The 12,225-nt window shown below is 63.8% G+C and overlaps 1 protein-coding gene across 21 annotated transcripts in view; it reads right to left on the bottom strand.

The window, feature by feature from the left end:
- Nucleotides 1-1,749: 1,749 nt before the first annotated feature.
- Nucleotides 1,750-12,225, bottom strand: part of Rapgef1 (Rap guanine nucleotide exchange factor 1) — a 98,290-nt gene continuing 87,814 nt past the window's right edge. For all 21 annotated transcript variants that reach the window (XM_004849067.4, XM_021261843.2, XM_087183015.1 and 18 more), the window contains 12 exons: nt 11,028-11,139; nt 9,783-9,858; nt 8,771-8,855; nt 7,420-7,512; nt 6,697-6,882; nt 6,457-6,541; nt 6,277-6,371; nt 5,153-5,231; nt 4,960-5,061; nt 4,687-4,784; nt 3,930-4,058; nt 1,750-3,582 (listed from right to left, as the gene is read on the bottom strand). In XM_004849067.4, coding sequence (XP_004849124.1) covers nt 3,432-3,582; nt 3,930-4,058; nt 4,687-4,784; nt 4,960-5,061; nt 5,153-5,231; nt 6,277-6,371; nt 6,457-6,541; nt 6,697-6,882; nt 7,420-7,512; nt 8,771-8,855; nt 9,783-9,858; nt 11,028-11,139 — 1,291 coding nt within the window. In that variant the 3' untranslated portion in view covers nt 1,750-3,431. The remainder of the gene's footprint in view (nt 3,583-3,929; nt 4,059-4,686; nt 4,785-4,959; nt 5,062-5,152; nt 5,232-6,276; nt 6,372-6,456; nt 6,542-6,696; nt 6,883-7,419; nt 7,513-8,770; nt 8,856-9,782; nt 9,859-11,027; nt 11,140-12,225) is intronic.

Below are 12,225 nucleotides of genomic sequence, written 5' to 3'. Positions count from 1 at the left end.
CACCCAGCCCCTGCGTCTTGAGTGTTAAAGTGTTTGAGTCCTGGGGACCCGATTAAAATGCAGGTTCTGCTCCTCACTGGAGCTTGAACTTCTGCATTTCTAATGAGCTCTGCTAATGAGGCTGAAGATGACAGAGGAGGAGACAGCCAAGCTGTTCCAAGCAGAGCACAGTGGTGCACACCTGTCATCCCAGCACTCAGGAGGCTGAGGCAGGAGGATCACGAGTTCAACGGCAGCTTGGGCTACATACTGAGAATCTATCTCAAAAAATCAAACCAAAAAAACTCCAAAAATAAACAAAAACTAAAAAGCGTTGAGGATACAGGTCTGCTGTAGAGAACCCCTGGGTTCCACGGTCTGTACACAATAAAAAAAACCCCAAACCAGGGTGGGAAATGCTTCCCCTCTCTCTTCTGCAGCAGGAGTCCATCCGTGTAGGGCTGAAGTTTTGTTTCTTGGCACGATCTTGCCAAGCCTTCCGGGGATGGCTTGGTGGGTGGTCTTTGGACCAGAATTAACTCCTTTAACACCAAAGCCTGCTTATTTGTACCTTTTCCCCCCAGTGCTGAGGAATGAACCCAGGGCCTTCACACGGAGCTGTATCCCAGCCCTATTTCTTATTTTGAGCCACGGTCTCGCTAAGTGACCCTCCTGCCTCAGCCTCCCAGAGTGCTGAGATTCACCTGTGTACCACTGCTCGGCTTGCAGCTCTCCCAAGCTGATTCTGCTTTTCTCCAGGGTGCGTGAGGCACAGCAGTCCACAGAGTGTCTGGCACCTAAGAGCTGCCAGCAGATGTGCTCTGGTGCCCACAGTCTGCACAGCACGGCCCAAGGCCGACGCTGTCCCCACGCCCGCTCCTAGTGGTGCCCAGGGGTGGAGGAGCTGCTCCCGAGGTCTTCGGTGCATCAGCTGTGGTGGGGACCGGGCCTCTGGCCAGGGCTGTCTTCCTCCAGCTGCTGCCTGTGTACGCAGGGCCCCAGCCAGAGCCGAGTCTGAGTGGACGGCATCACCGCCACACGGGGCCCCACCTCCCTGCTGCGGTGCGAGGGACTTCCTGGACCCTGTGCGTTCAGTCCACAGCCACGACGGTTGCCTCAGGAGCCAGCCTGGCCTCTGGGTGTCGGGGCCAGATGAGGTGTGGAGCTGCTGGCGGTGAGGGAGCTGGCAGTGGGGGACGCAGGGGCACACAGGTCCCAGGTCACCTACGGCCTGAGGTCACAGACGGCACAGGACCATCAGAGGCCCGGTCCCCTTGGGGCTGACGGGACTTCCTGCTGACACCCGAAGCCCTGGGCGCTCCCGGGAGGGAGGATTGGCCAGGTCGCCGCCGTGCCTAAGCGTGACCCACTGGGGACAGCCACCCCCCTTCCAGGGATGGACTCAGCTTGCCTGCGGGGGACATCCGCCCCGGGCCCAGGCGCAGGGCTGAGCGCTGAGACCAGAGGCCCCACTGCTCACCACTCCTGCTGCCGCCCAGGGGTGTCTCACTGCAGGAAGGTGTGGGCAGGGACCCAGCCCCGTGGGGGACAGCATGTGGCGTGGCTCTGGGGGCGTGCAGAGGGCAGAGGGCGGGCTGCCCCATCCTCCCCGGCCTCACTGAGTGTGGACTGGCACAGGGGCTCTGGACAGGAGGGGACAGGGACTTGGGGGATGGGTCAGTGGCCCCAGAGGGAACATTCTGCCACAGTGAGCAGGCCGGGACAGGCAGTGACCCAGGCCCGGAGCCCAGGACTGCGCGGACAGGATGGTCAGCGGGCGGCGGGCACGTTTATTTTCCTCTCATATAAAAATGACACATTTGAAATGACCGCAGGAAGATGCCCCGTGGGGCCATCCGTGGGGTCGGTGACACTGAGCCCAGGGCGGTCACGGGGCGGGCAGGCACAGGGCCATGAGCTGAGGAGTCAGGCTTGGGGCTCAGACTGGGCCTGGGGAGTGTGCCGGCCCCGCCCCATGGCACTGCAGGGAGCCCTGAGCGTCCACAGGGGACGGGACACTCCGACTCTCCTGGCTCCCAGGGCGGCCCGCTGGCCAGTAAGTCACACACACGCTGCCCACGCTGGCGTGCAGTCACTGAGGGACGCTGCCTGTCTCCAGCCTCGCCCCTGGATGTGTCTCCTCAGGCACGGGGTCTGCTGCGGCCACCCTAGGCCTGGTGGGCAGAGCTGGCAGAGCTCGCCGAGCTGGAGGGTGGAGGCCGAAGCAGGCAGGGGTGAAATGGGAGGACTTCTGAGAGAGGGCGCAAACTAAAAACCCAACCCACACAACACTGTTCACAAACCTGACTGCACACGCACACTCCTTAAATAATAAAGTGACAGGTTCCAGCCAGACAGCAGGACTGCTGCCGGGGGAGCTCCGGGGACAGCTCACACACCTCCCCCTATTTACAGGACAAACAACACGACAGGGAGCGGAAACAGCCGCACTCTCAGGGCAAGAGCTGCTCGCAGGCCCAGAAGGACAGAGCGCCCGGCTCTGCCTGGTGGAAAGCTCCGCACACAGGCGGACACCGCTCTCCGCCATCCTTCCTTCCGTTACGCTGGCTTGGGGAAGCACAGGTGGGTCCTGACTGACCTACACTGGAAGCGAAATGGCCCGGGCTAGGTGGAGCCGATAGCACTGCTGGACCCTGACCTGCCGCTGGCCCAGGTTGGCGGCCGTGGAGCCAGGGGACAGGGTGGTTCCACTGGGCACTGCCTGCGGAGCCCGTGTCAACCTTGGTGGGGAGGGCGGGCGCTTCTGCTGGGGACTCAGCTCCCCCCACCCACAGCCAGGCTCCCGGGCAGCTCCCCCTGCCGAGGGACCTGTTGGCCACCTGGACGCCGGGGACCAGGACAGACAGGAGACGGCGTTTAAGGCACACGGCAAGCGCAGCGGAGAGGCGGCCCTCCCTGGGGCTGCACTGGCCCAGCTCCGCAGTGTCTGGTGGCCGAGTCCTCCCAGCCCCGCTCCTTGTCCCTGCACCCAGAGCACAGAGGGTGCAGGCAGGGCTGCGCCTGGGGGGCCACAGGGGGCAGGGGCTGCGTAGTGCTGCCAGCGATGGAGCCTGGGGTGTGCACAGCGTGACAGGTGCAGCCAGCTCCAGGGCCACTGAGGCCGCCTGTCATGACTCTGGTGAAACGTGCAGCCCATCCCCAGGGTGGAAGAGCAGGTGCCCACCAGCCTGCCCGGCCCAGAACAGGCAGAGGCGGCTGGGAGGGCGAGAGCAGAACACGAGGCAAAAGCACAAAATGAAACCAGGCCGCCGTTCACAAGTCGGTCCTGAGGCCCCACTGCGCTCTGCTCCCTCTGCCATGGGCCTGGGGGTCCAGGGCCTGGGCTGCTCCTGCAGGAAGGGAGCCGGAGCCGGAGCCGGAGCCGGGCCAGGCCAGGCAGTCCGAGTCCTCTCTGGGCCCCTCGAGCGGTCTGGACCCGGCCTGAGCCGCTCCTAGGTCTTCTCCTCCCGGTCTGTCTTCCTCCGGGTTATGTTCCGGGGCTTGATTTTCAGAGAGAGTTCCCATAGGGCCTCCTCAGCCAGGTGGTCACTGAAGTCATTGAAGAAGGTGATGATGTCGTCGTTCCTCCGGATGTCGTAGTGCCTGCGGGGAGGGGCGGCCACACCCTCTCAGAGGCTGCCTGGGCTCGGAGGACAAGTGCCACGGAGCTCCCTGACCGCGGAGGCTGCCCTCACTCCGACAGGACGCTGGCACCGAGATGGGCTGCACTCAGCGCCAGCGTGCTAGGCGGCCACCCTCAGGGGCTCTGATGGCCCACCCGGCCCCTGCTGCCCTGGAGCCAGGCAGGCCAGCGGGTGTCAGTCGCCCAAGTGCAGGGCACCTTTGCTCATGTCCTGAACCTGCCCAGCAGCTGCGGCCACTGTCCCTGTGATGGCCCCTCCCTGCTCCGCCCCGGCCCGGCCCCGGCCCGGCCCCGGCCTGCCACTCACGCCTGCTGGAAGCAGCGCATGCTGTCCAGGATGTTGAACTGCTGCCAGCGCTTGGAGAAGTTCACCTTGCCCTCTACGTAATCGGGGTTGCCCAGGTGGACAAAGGTCAGGTCCTGCAGGATCAGACCCCTGGGAGGACAACGGAGAAGCCAGTTACTGCTGGAGAGGCTCGGAGGGCAGCAGGGCAGCCGCCACACGATGACCACTGCAGCCCCACCAGGGCCTAAGAGCCTGGGGCAACCCAGGCGCTGGAGTCCACCACGCAGACTCTGCCCCACCACCTGCCGCAGGCCCCCAGGTGCCAGTGCAGGCCCCGAGGCACTGCCAGGGAGCTGCTGTGGCTGCAGCGTGTGGGCAGAGCGCCCTCGTCTGTAGGCACAGTGACCCGGAAAGAGCTGCCGAGTCCTGAGGCTGAAGCCCAGGGGCGAGAGGCAGGCAGCTCCCGGCACAGAGCCCGAGGTGGGGGATGGAATCCCAGTGTCCTGCTCTGCAGCCCTTTCCCCTCGGGGTGATGTGGCCAGCACTTCTGTGCTTCTGCACCCCACGGCTCCCCAGGCTCCTGCGGTGACAGTGACCTTGCAGCCTGGCTTGAGGACTTGGAAGACGCACGGTGCCACATGTGGGGAAAGGAGCCCTCTGCCCGGCCCTGGGTGGAGCGGGGAGAGGGTGTGGATCCCCGCCAGGGTGATGGAGATGGGGAGCCTGGCTGGCGAAGGACGCACAGGGCCCAGAACCGTCCGAGAGCCGCCTCACTCACAGGTACGGGATGCACGGGGGCTCCACCTCTGAGAGGGCGGCCCGGTAGGCGCGGAAGGAGGACGAGCTGTCGATGAGTGTGCAGTACTCAGCCAGCCCCTGTGCAAGAGGAGGGCGGGTGTGAGGGGGCACAGCACACGGGGCCTCGCCCCTGCGCTCCCCCAGAAACCCAGCCAGGAGCCAGGTGCAGGATGTGACACCAGGGAACCACCCGCCAGGCCAGGGCAGAGCCAGGACTCAGCAAGCACAGCCCGCAGTAGCTCTGCCCACCCACCTCCGAAGTCTGCTTCTGCCACTCCAGCCTGCGTATGGGTGCGGAGTCCAGCGCCGAGAGGATGGCCAGGTAGGAGTTGAAGTTGTTCAGCTTCCGCAGGTGCTGTGCGGGGAGGGATGGTGAGGACAGCACAGGCCTCAAGGCCCTGACCTCCCCGGCAGGGCCTGAGCTCTCTGGGGCTCAGCACCATTACCTTCATGATCTTGATGAACTTTAAGAGCAGCCGTTCCCTGTCCTGCGCCTTTTCCTGCAGCATGATGATGGAGCGGACCCTGCAGGAGCGAGTGGCAGCTGAGTGGATGTCACCCTGCAGGACCCTGGTGGAGAGGGATGGGCACGAGGCCTGGGCACCCAGCCCGACCTGCACTTCTCAAGCCAGGCCGGGAGCCCCGGGGAGATGTGGCCTCTGCTCTAGGGGCCCAGTGCCCACAGAATAGGCGAGCTGCCTGCGCTTCTGCAGGAGGCCAGTGCTGCCTGTGAGCATTGTCAGGAGGGCCCTTCTCAGCCTCAGGGCTGAGTGGAGACCAGCAGCAACTGTGCAGCCACAGTGCCGGGCCCTGCAGAGCCCAGCAGAGGCCAGGCCCGAAACCATAGACCAGACCAAAGGCCAGCCTGGTTGGTGCCCTGTGAACCCTACAGTGGCCTCAGCCTCCTGCAGCTCACAAGGGCCCTAGCAGGGCGACCCGGGAGGCACTGCATCTGCATCAGCCCTCTGCCCATAACAGGCGCCTGCCCAGGGACACCGGGGCACCATGGATGTGGAAGCCCCCGTCTCTGGCACTCAGCAGAGGGCTACGGGTGCCTGGAGGCCACGCCCAGGGCGCATGAGGGGCTTCTGTCTGGCCCAGAAGACACTGCACCTGAGCTGAGTGCTGGCTCGGGTGGTGAGCATGGGGGCCGAGAGGGGGCTGTGCCCAGGCAGAGGGGAGGTGGGCACGGATGCCCTCTGCCTCCAATAAGCGGCCCAGGGGCCTCAGAAACACCGCAGTCCCCTGGGCAGGGGCCATGGGGGCGGGGTCTGCTGCAGCAGGACAAGGCTGCCCAGCTGTCCTCAAAGCCAAGAGGCCTGGGCGTGAACACAGTGCTGGGCTAATTAAGGCCACAGAAAAGAACTGATAGATCCGCTCCGGCCCCAGCTGGACTTCCGTTGGCCATCAGGGTGAGCCCTAGCCCTGACGGTGCTGACAGCCGCTGGCAGGCAGAGGGTGGCACCATGAATCCACCGTGGCGGTGCTTGGAATTGACTCAGGGAGCCTCTGGTACCTCCCCTGCCACTCTTCCACTTGGGGTTAGTGCCCACGTGCCACTGTCCCTCACCAGTAGGACATGTTGTTGAAGTGCTCCGTGAACTGGGTTAGGTTGGGGCTCTTCTCCTCGTTCTGCTCTTTTGCCCAAAGCAGAACCTCAGGAATCTGCAGGGGGAGACAGGCCAGACAGCACTGCGGCGCCAGCTCTCTGGGAGCGACGAGAGCCCCCATGCTGCCCGCTCCTCTGTACCTCAATCTTATAGAAGAGCTCAGCATCCAGCAGCGTCAGCTGCTCAGCAATCTCGTGGCTGTGGAAGTCGTGCAGGGTCCCGGGCCTGGAGCACAGAGGCAGAGAAGCACGCTCAGGGCTGGGTGCCGGGCAGGCACTGCCATAGGCTCCAGGGTGGGGACCAGCCACAGGGAGCCCGGGGCTTTCCCGAGGCACACGGTCAGGGAATGTGAGGCCGTGGGCGGGCAGTGGGCTCCTCACCTGGCCGCAACGCCCCTGGCTGCCAGGGGCTGGTCGGAGTTGGCACACCTGAGCAGCTTCTTCTGGTCTACCTTGTCCAGGATATTCTTCCGCAGCACGCGGGCCAGGCTGAGCTCCCCGCTGCACACCAGGCGGAAGACCAGCTCCATTAGCAGCTTCAGGATGTCCTCTGTCAGCTCCACCAGGCTGAGGGCCAGGGCACAGGGTGAAGGGGTGGGCGCAGGGCCACCACCGAGCCAGGAGCCCCCCGGGCGAGAGTGAGAGGGCACGGGGCAGCTGCCCTGGAAACTCGATGCTGTCACTTGCCCAACATGCACTGTGGGCACTGGCCAGGGCGAGGCTGCACAGCCCGGGGCTACTGAGCACCATGGGGAGCTCCCGGCCACACTCAGTGAGGAGACGGCCAGGAGAGGGCCCAGTCCTTGGGTGGGTGCCGGACGACGTCTGCCAAGCAGCAGGCCAGCGCTGGCACCTCGCCTCCCGTGACTGCATGGGGGAAGGGGTGGTCCTGGGTGGACCTAAGGCCTGCACCTGCTCTAGGGGACAAGTCACTCTAGGGCTTGATGATGCAGACAGGAGCTGCATCTGGCAGAGTGGGGTGTCCGGGGTCTGCACTGTGGCCCGCCCAGGAGAAGCAAGAGTCCACAGGGGTCACATGGTCCCGACAGGGAGGCCCGGCTCGCTGTGGCCAGTGCCATCCCCGCGCCTGGACAAAGCACTCACCAGAGCTCATCCACCACCCGCACCAGCACGAAGAACGTGTTCTTGCTGACGCGCTTCTTGAAGGTGTCGGCGAAGGGCGAGAACTTCTCGTATGTGCAGCGTGGGTTAAGGAAACGGCGCACACGGCACAGGACTTGAGCAGGGGACTCACGCTGCGTGTGCTGAGCACCTGTCATGGGCTGGGAGCCTCGTGTGTGGAGCGTCAGCGACCCCAGGCAAGCACAGCGCTGCCAAGCTGGACGTGCCCAGGCCACTGGCCCAAGGGCTGCTCCTAAAGGCACCAGGGCCCATCTGCAGGACTGCACTGCAAGGAGGCCAGGCTTCCCACCACGCCTGACCAAGGAGCCCATGTGTGCCAGCACCCAGGGCCCGCGACGCTGAGCCTCGGGCAGGATGGGGTGGCCCCCAGGTCTAGCTGGGCACATGCCAGAGGGCTCCCCTCCACCTTTCCTGAGTGTCCATCCTTGGGCGCCCTCCCACCCTAAGTCAGGGTTCTGAGCTCCCCAGAGCCTCCTGATGCCGGCCTGCCTGCTCCCGGTGACCGGGAACCTGGCTGTGGTGCCCAGGTGCAGCCAGCCCTGGAGGGTGCAGTACAGTACTCTCCAGGAGGGCAGGCTGAGCCCCATGGGAGGAAGCCAATCATGGCTCTGCACTCGGTATGGTGAAGACGTGGCAGTCTTGCAGCTGAGCCAGAGCACACAGGCAAGCACATCACACGTGGGGACTGGGCGCCTGAGAAGTGTGTGGCTGTTTCCTGCTGGCCAGCAGGTGCTGAGTGACACTGCCAGACTGGCGGGGACCCTGGACTCCCGAGAAGTGTCCACATCTGTCCCAGAGACCTAGATTCTCAGGGCACACGGAGGGCAGGGAGAGCAGGGGGCTCAGAACCCCCTGCCCGAGGGGCAGCGGCTGCGCAGCAGGTGGCAGTCACAGGCTGTGAGGCTGGCAGGTGGCCTGGAGTGGACAGTGGTGCCATTGTGGCACCATAGGCTTTCTGGACAGTGGAAGGGGCTGGCCAGGGGGCCAGCGGGTTTGGGTCTGAGAAAGAAGCACCCGACATGAAAGCACACTCTTCTAAGCCCCCGGGTCCTCCCTGCCACCTCTGTGGGGGTCCCTGTCCCCAGGCTGAGCCTATGGGGCAGAGTTGGCAGAAGGGCAGCGCCGACAACACAGCAGATGAGGCACAGCTGCCCACTGGCCAGCTGGCACAGGTGGAAGGGGCTGAGCCCACCCCTGCAGCCAAGCCCTGCCCACTGGCACGGCCGCACCATGCCCGGCCAATCCGCCGCTCTGTTGCCCTTTGCTCAGAGTCACCGTGGGCCCGGGCAGTGAGGAGCAGGGCAGAGGATATCGGTACTGCAGCTTCCTGATGAGCTCCTCAGGGCTGATGAAGGTCCTGTAGGTGGTCAGGAAGGCCTCACAGTACAGCACCAGGTCTGCAGGAGCAGGGGGCACTCAGTGGGGTGCGTGGAGGGCAGAGCAGTGCAGAGCGGGGCTGGTCAGAGGGAGCCCCAAGCCAACCCAGAGCGGCTCTCCAGATGGCAGGGCCTTCTCCTCCAGGACTGGGACCCCACACACAGGGCCCAGGACGGCAAGCTCGGGCAGGAAGGTCCGTCGTGAGGAACCCCACTCTACATCTGGGGGCTGGGCTATAAGCAAACACCCCCTTCCCTTTGGAGGGGCTGCTGGGGCCAGGGTGCCACCTCCCCAGAATATGTGGCCCCTTTGTTTGCTGTGACTTGCCCACCAACAATCTCTCTGATGTTGAAGAAATCAGGGCAATCTGTCTTTGAACTTGCAGTCCTCCTGCCTCCGCCTCCCAGAGGGCTGGGAGTACAGGTGTGTGCTGTTGTACCTAGCCTACAGGCCCTCTTTCTCTTCCGTCTGGAACACAACTTGGAAGCAGGATGTCTTAGGGGGAAGGATGGTCCCTGCTCCCCTGTCCTCCCAAATGGTCAGGACATGAAGGAGAGGCGAGGCCGGCGGACCTGGGCCTGTGAGAGCACTCTCGGGCCGTGGACCGAGGCTCCGGGGCAGGGCACATGAGTTTCCAGAGGTGCCTCAAGCTGGTCAATCAGACCTGGCCTGACAGGAACACTAGATCTGCCCAAGGCTCAGGAAAGGTGTAAGCTGCCCCCCCGCCCCTGCCCCCGTTACCTGGATTTTTCGCCCTGTTCCCGCGGCGCTGCCCCAGGTGCTGCCCATGGAGTGCGCACACCCAGTACCAGTGACTGCCCTCGCCCCAGGGACCTCCCTGAAGGCTCTGGGGGCACCGCCACACCGCCTGGGACGCCCACAGTGGGCCCTGCATGCCCTGTGAGGGCGCAGATAAGGACAAAGGCCACCCAGCGGGGCTGCTGTACCTTTTCTGTCGGTCTCAGTAGCATGCACCAGCAAGATGTCGCCTGATCCTCCACGCACATCTGGCCCGTCATCACCCTGTGGAGAGAGAACAGCCGAAGAAGGCATGAGTGGGGGCCAGGTGACAAAGACACTGTGCTGCAGGGACGGCAAGTCCCCTCTGCTCTCCTCCACCCAGCAAGGCCAGGCTGCACTGCCCCTGTGGCCCACTGATGGTTCCACGCTCAGCTGACAGACATGGGGCCCGGCGCATGTTCCCCAAGGATCCCTGAGGTCCCGAAGTGCTCGGGTGACCGTCTACTCAGCATCATCCCATACCTCCAGCCCGCTCAGTCTCTAGCGCCCAGAAAACAGGGAGGCCGCAGTGCACTCGGAGCATGTCCACACACCCAGGTCTACATCAGTGCCAGGGGAGGCGAGGTCACTTTCAGTGACGCGGGTCGCGGGGTCTCCTGTGTGGCCCATCACAGGAGCACAAAGCATCAGAGACAGATGCTCCATCTGCTGCTGCTCAGGTGACCCTCGAGGGACCAAGTCTCACCTCCACATGGTAACAGGCGCCAGCCACCAGGCCTAGAGCCGGAAAGAGTGGCAAGAAGGCCCAAGATGGCGGCCAGGCCAACACCGATGGCCTGGGACCCTGCGACTCTCCAGGGGACAGAGCTGACACCTGATACGGCTGCCTTTCGAGTCCTGAGCTCTGGGCTCCCGCGGACACGGTGGCCAGCCTGTGAGCCGACTCCCCTCTGTGGAGGGGCGCAGCTGTCCAGGCTCCCTTCACTGCCAGCCCTGCCTGCCCGCATCCTCGCTGCTCCCTGCCTGGCCCAGGAGTGTGCCAAGGGCGGCCGCTGCCTTCTCGCCACCAGAAGATGACGGGAGGGCGTGCGCTTCCCAGGACCGGGCCCTGAGCCTCTGGGCTGAGGAGGGCTCTTGTGGCTTCCTCTGGGGAAGGCCAGGTCTTGGTCTCTCTCACAAGGAGGCAGAGCCCAGGGGTGGCCGGGCCCAGGCCTGCGCATCCCCTGGTCAGAGCCCGCCATGAGGCCATCAAGAGGCATGAACGGCACTCGCTGCGCACAGCACTGCCAGGAGCTTCGCCCTCCTGGGCCCTAGGGTGCAGCCATGGGACTTCAGGGCTCTGAACACCAGCAGATGCCACGCTTCCTCCTGGAAGCCGCACCTGGCTCAGGTCGGTCTCATGGAGACACCCAGGGTCACAGGGGGACTCGGCCTCGACCCTCCTGACTCACCTCTTGCTTCAGTGTCAGCCTGGCCATGATTTCATTGTGGTCGATGAGAGACAGCTCATCCACTTCCTCCTCTGACTGAGCTGACTCCAGAGTGTCTGGTGACTTCGGGACCCTGGAGGAGAAGGAGTTGGTGCCAAGTCTCACTCAGGCCCGGGCCCCTGACACTGGAGGCCGAGGCGGTGCTGGCCAGCCCAGGGCTGTGAAGGGCACCAGAGCTGCTTCAGAAGACGGGGTGGGAGAGCCGGGGCCACTCCCTGCACCCCCAGGTCTCCTCTGGGAACGGGAGGAGTGAGGCTGGGGATCAGCAAGGCCCACACAGTCATTTCTGGGTGGTGGCTGCAGCCATGCTCTGGCAAGGAGGCCGTCAATATTTAAGATGGACAGCAGAAAGGCCAGCAGGAGGGGAAGTTCCCACTGCTCAGTGCCATCCTCCAAGTCTGTCCAGGCCTCTGCTGGAACTCTGCTCAGCAGTGTGGGAAGCTGTGACCAAGTGGACAAGGACAAGCAGGGACAAACTCTCCTTCAGGTGACTACGCAGGACCCCAGAGGTGGCTGGTCCTTGACCTGAGGGGGAGAAGCTGGGGGGGGCACACAGGTGACAACCACGGAAGGCTGCAGGCAGATGCTCCTGCAGCCCCTCGAGGGTCACCACACCCGGTTAGGCCTGGCCAATGCTAATGCTGACGATGATACAGGACAGCAAAGAGCTGCGATATGGAAACGCAGTGTGAGTCCCGCCTGATCATGGTTACAGAAAATGAAGATCTACAAGACACTTCTGGGAAGATGGGAACTGGGTGTGATTTGCCTAGCACACGACATCAGGGATGGCCTAACTTTCTTGGTGCAATCAGGGTGTCTTAAGCAGGCTTATGTGTTTTTAACTCAGGGTCTCACTATTTAGTCCAACCCAGCCTTGAACTTGCTACACAGCCCAGGCTGACCTTGAACTCACGATCCTCCTGCCTCAGCTTCTTGAGTACTAAGGTTACAGGCATCTGCCACCATGTCCAGATTAGGAATGGCCAGCTGGGGTCACAACATCTGCACCTGATATTCAAGGTGGCTTAGCAATACAACCTATGCACACACGTGCAGAAATGTCCACAGTAACAAACTGGAGGGTGGGGTGCCTGTGCCAGGACACCTCAGCTGGAAGAGGCTGGCGGGGGTCTGGAGCCAGCCAGACGGCCCTGGG

This window comes from Heterocephalus glaber, unplaced genomic scaffold (genome assembly GCF_053883595.1).
Source record: "Heterocephalus glaber isolate CG9 unplaced genomic scaffold, H.glaber_assembly_v1.0 deba00001479, whole genome shotgun sequence".
Classification (NCBI taxonomy): domain Eukaryota; kingdom Metazoa; phylum Chordata; class Mammalia; order Rodentia; family Bathyergidae; genus Heterocephalus; species Heterocephalus glaber.
Note: the sequence above shows the minus strand (reverse complement) of the source record. Positions and strands in the feature narration are given on the sequence as shown.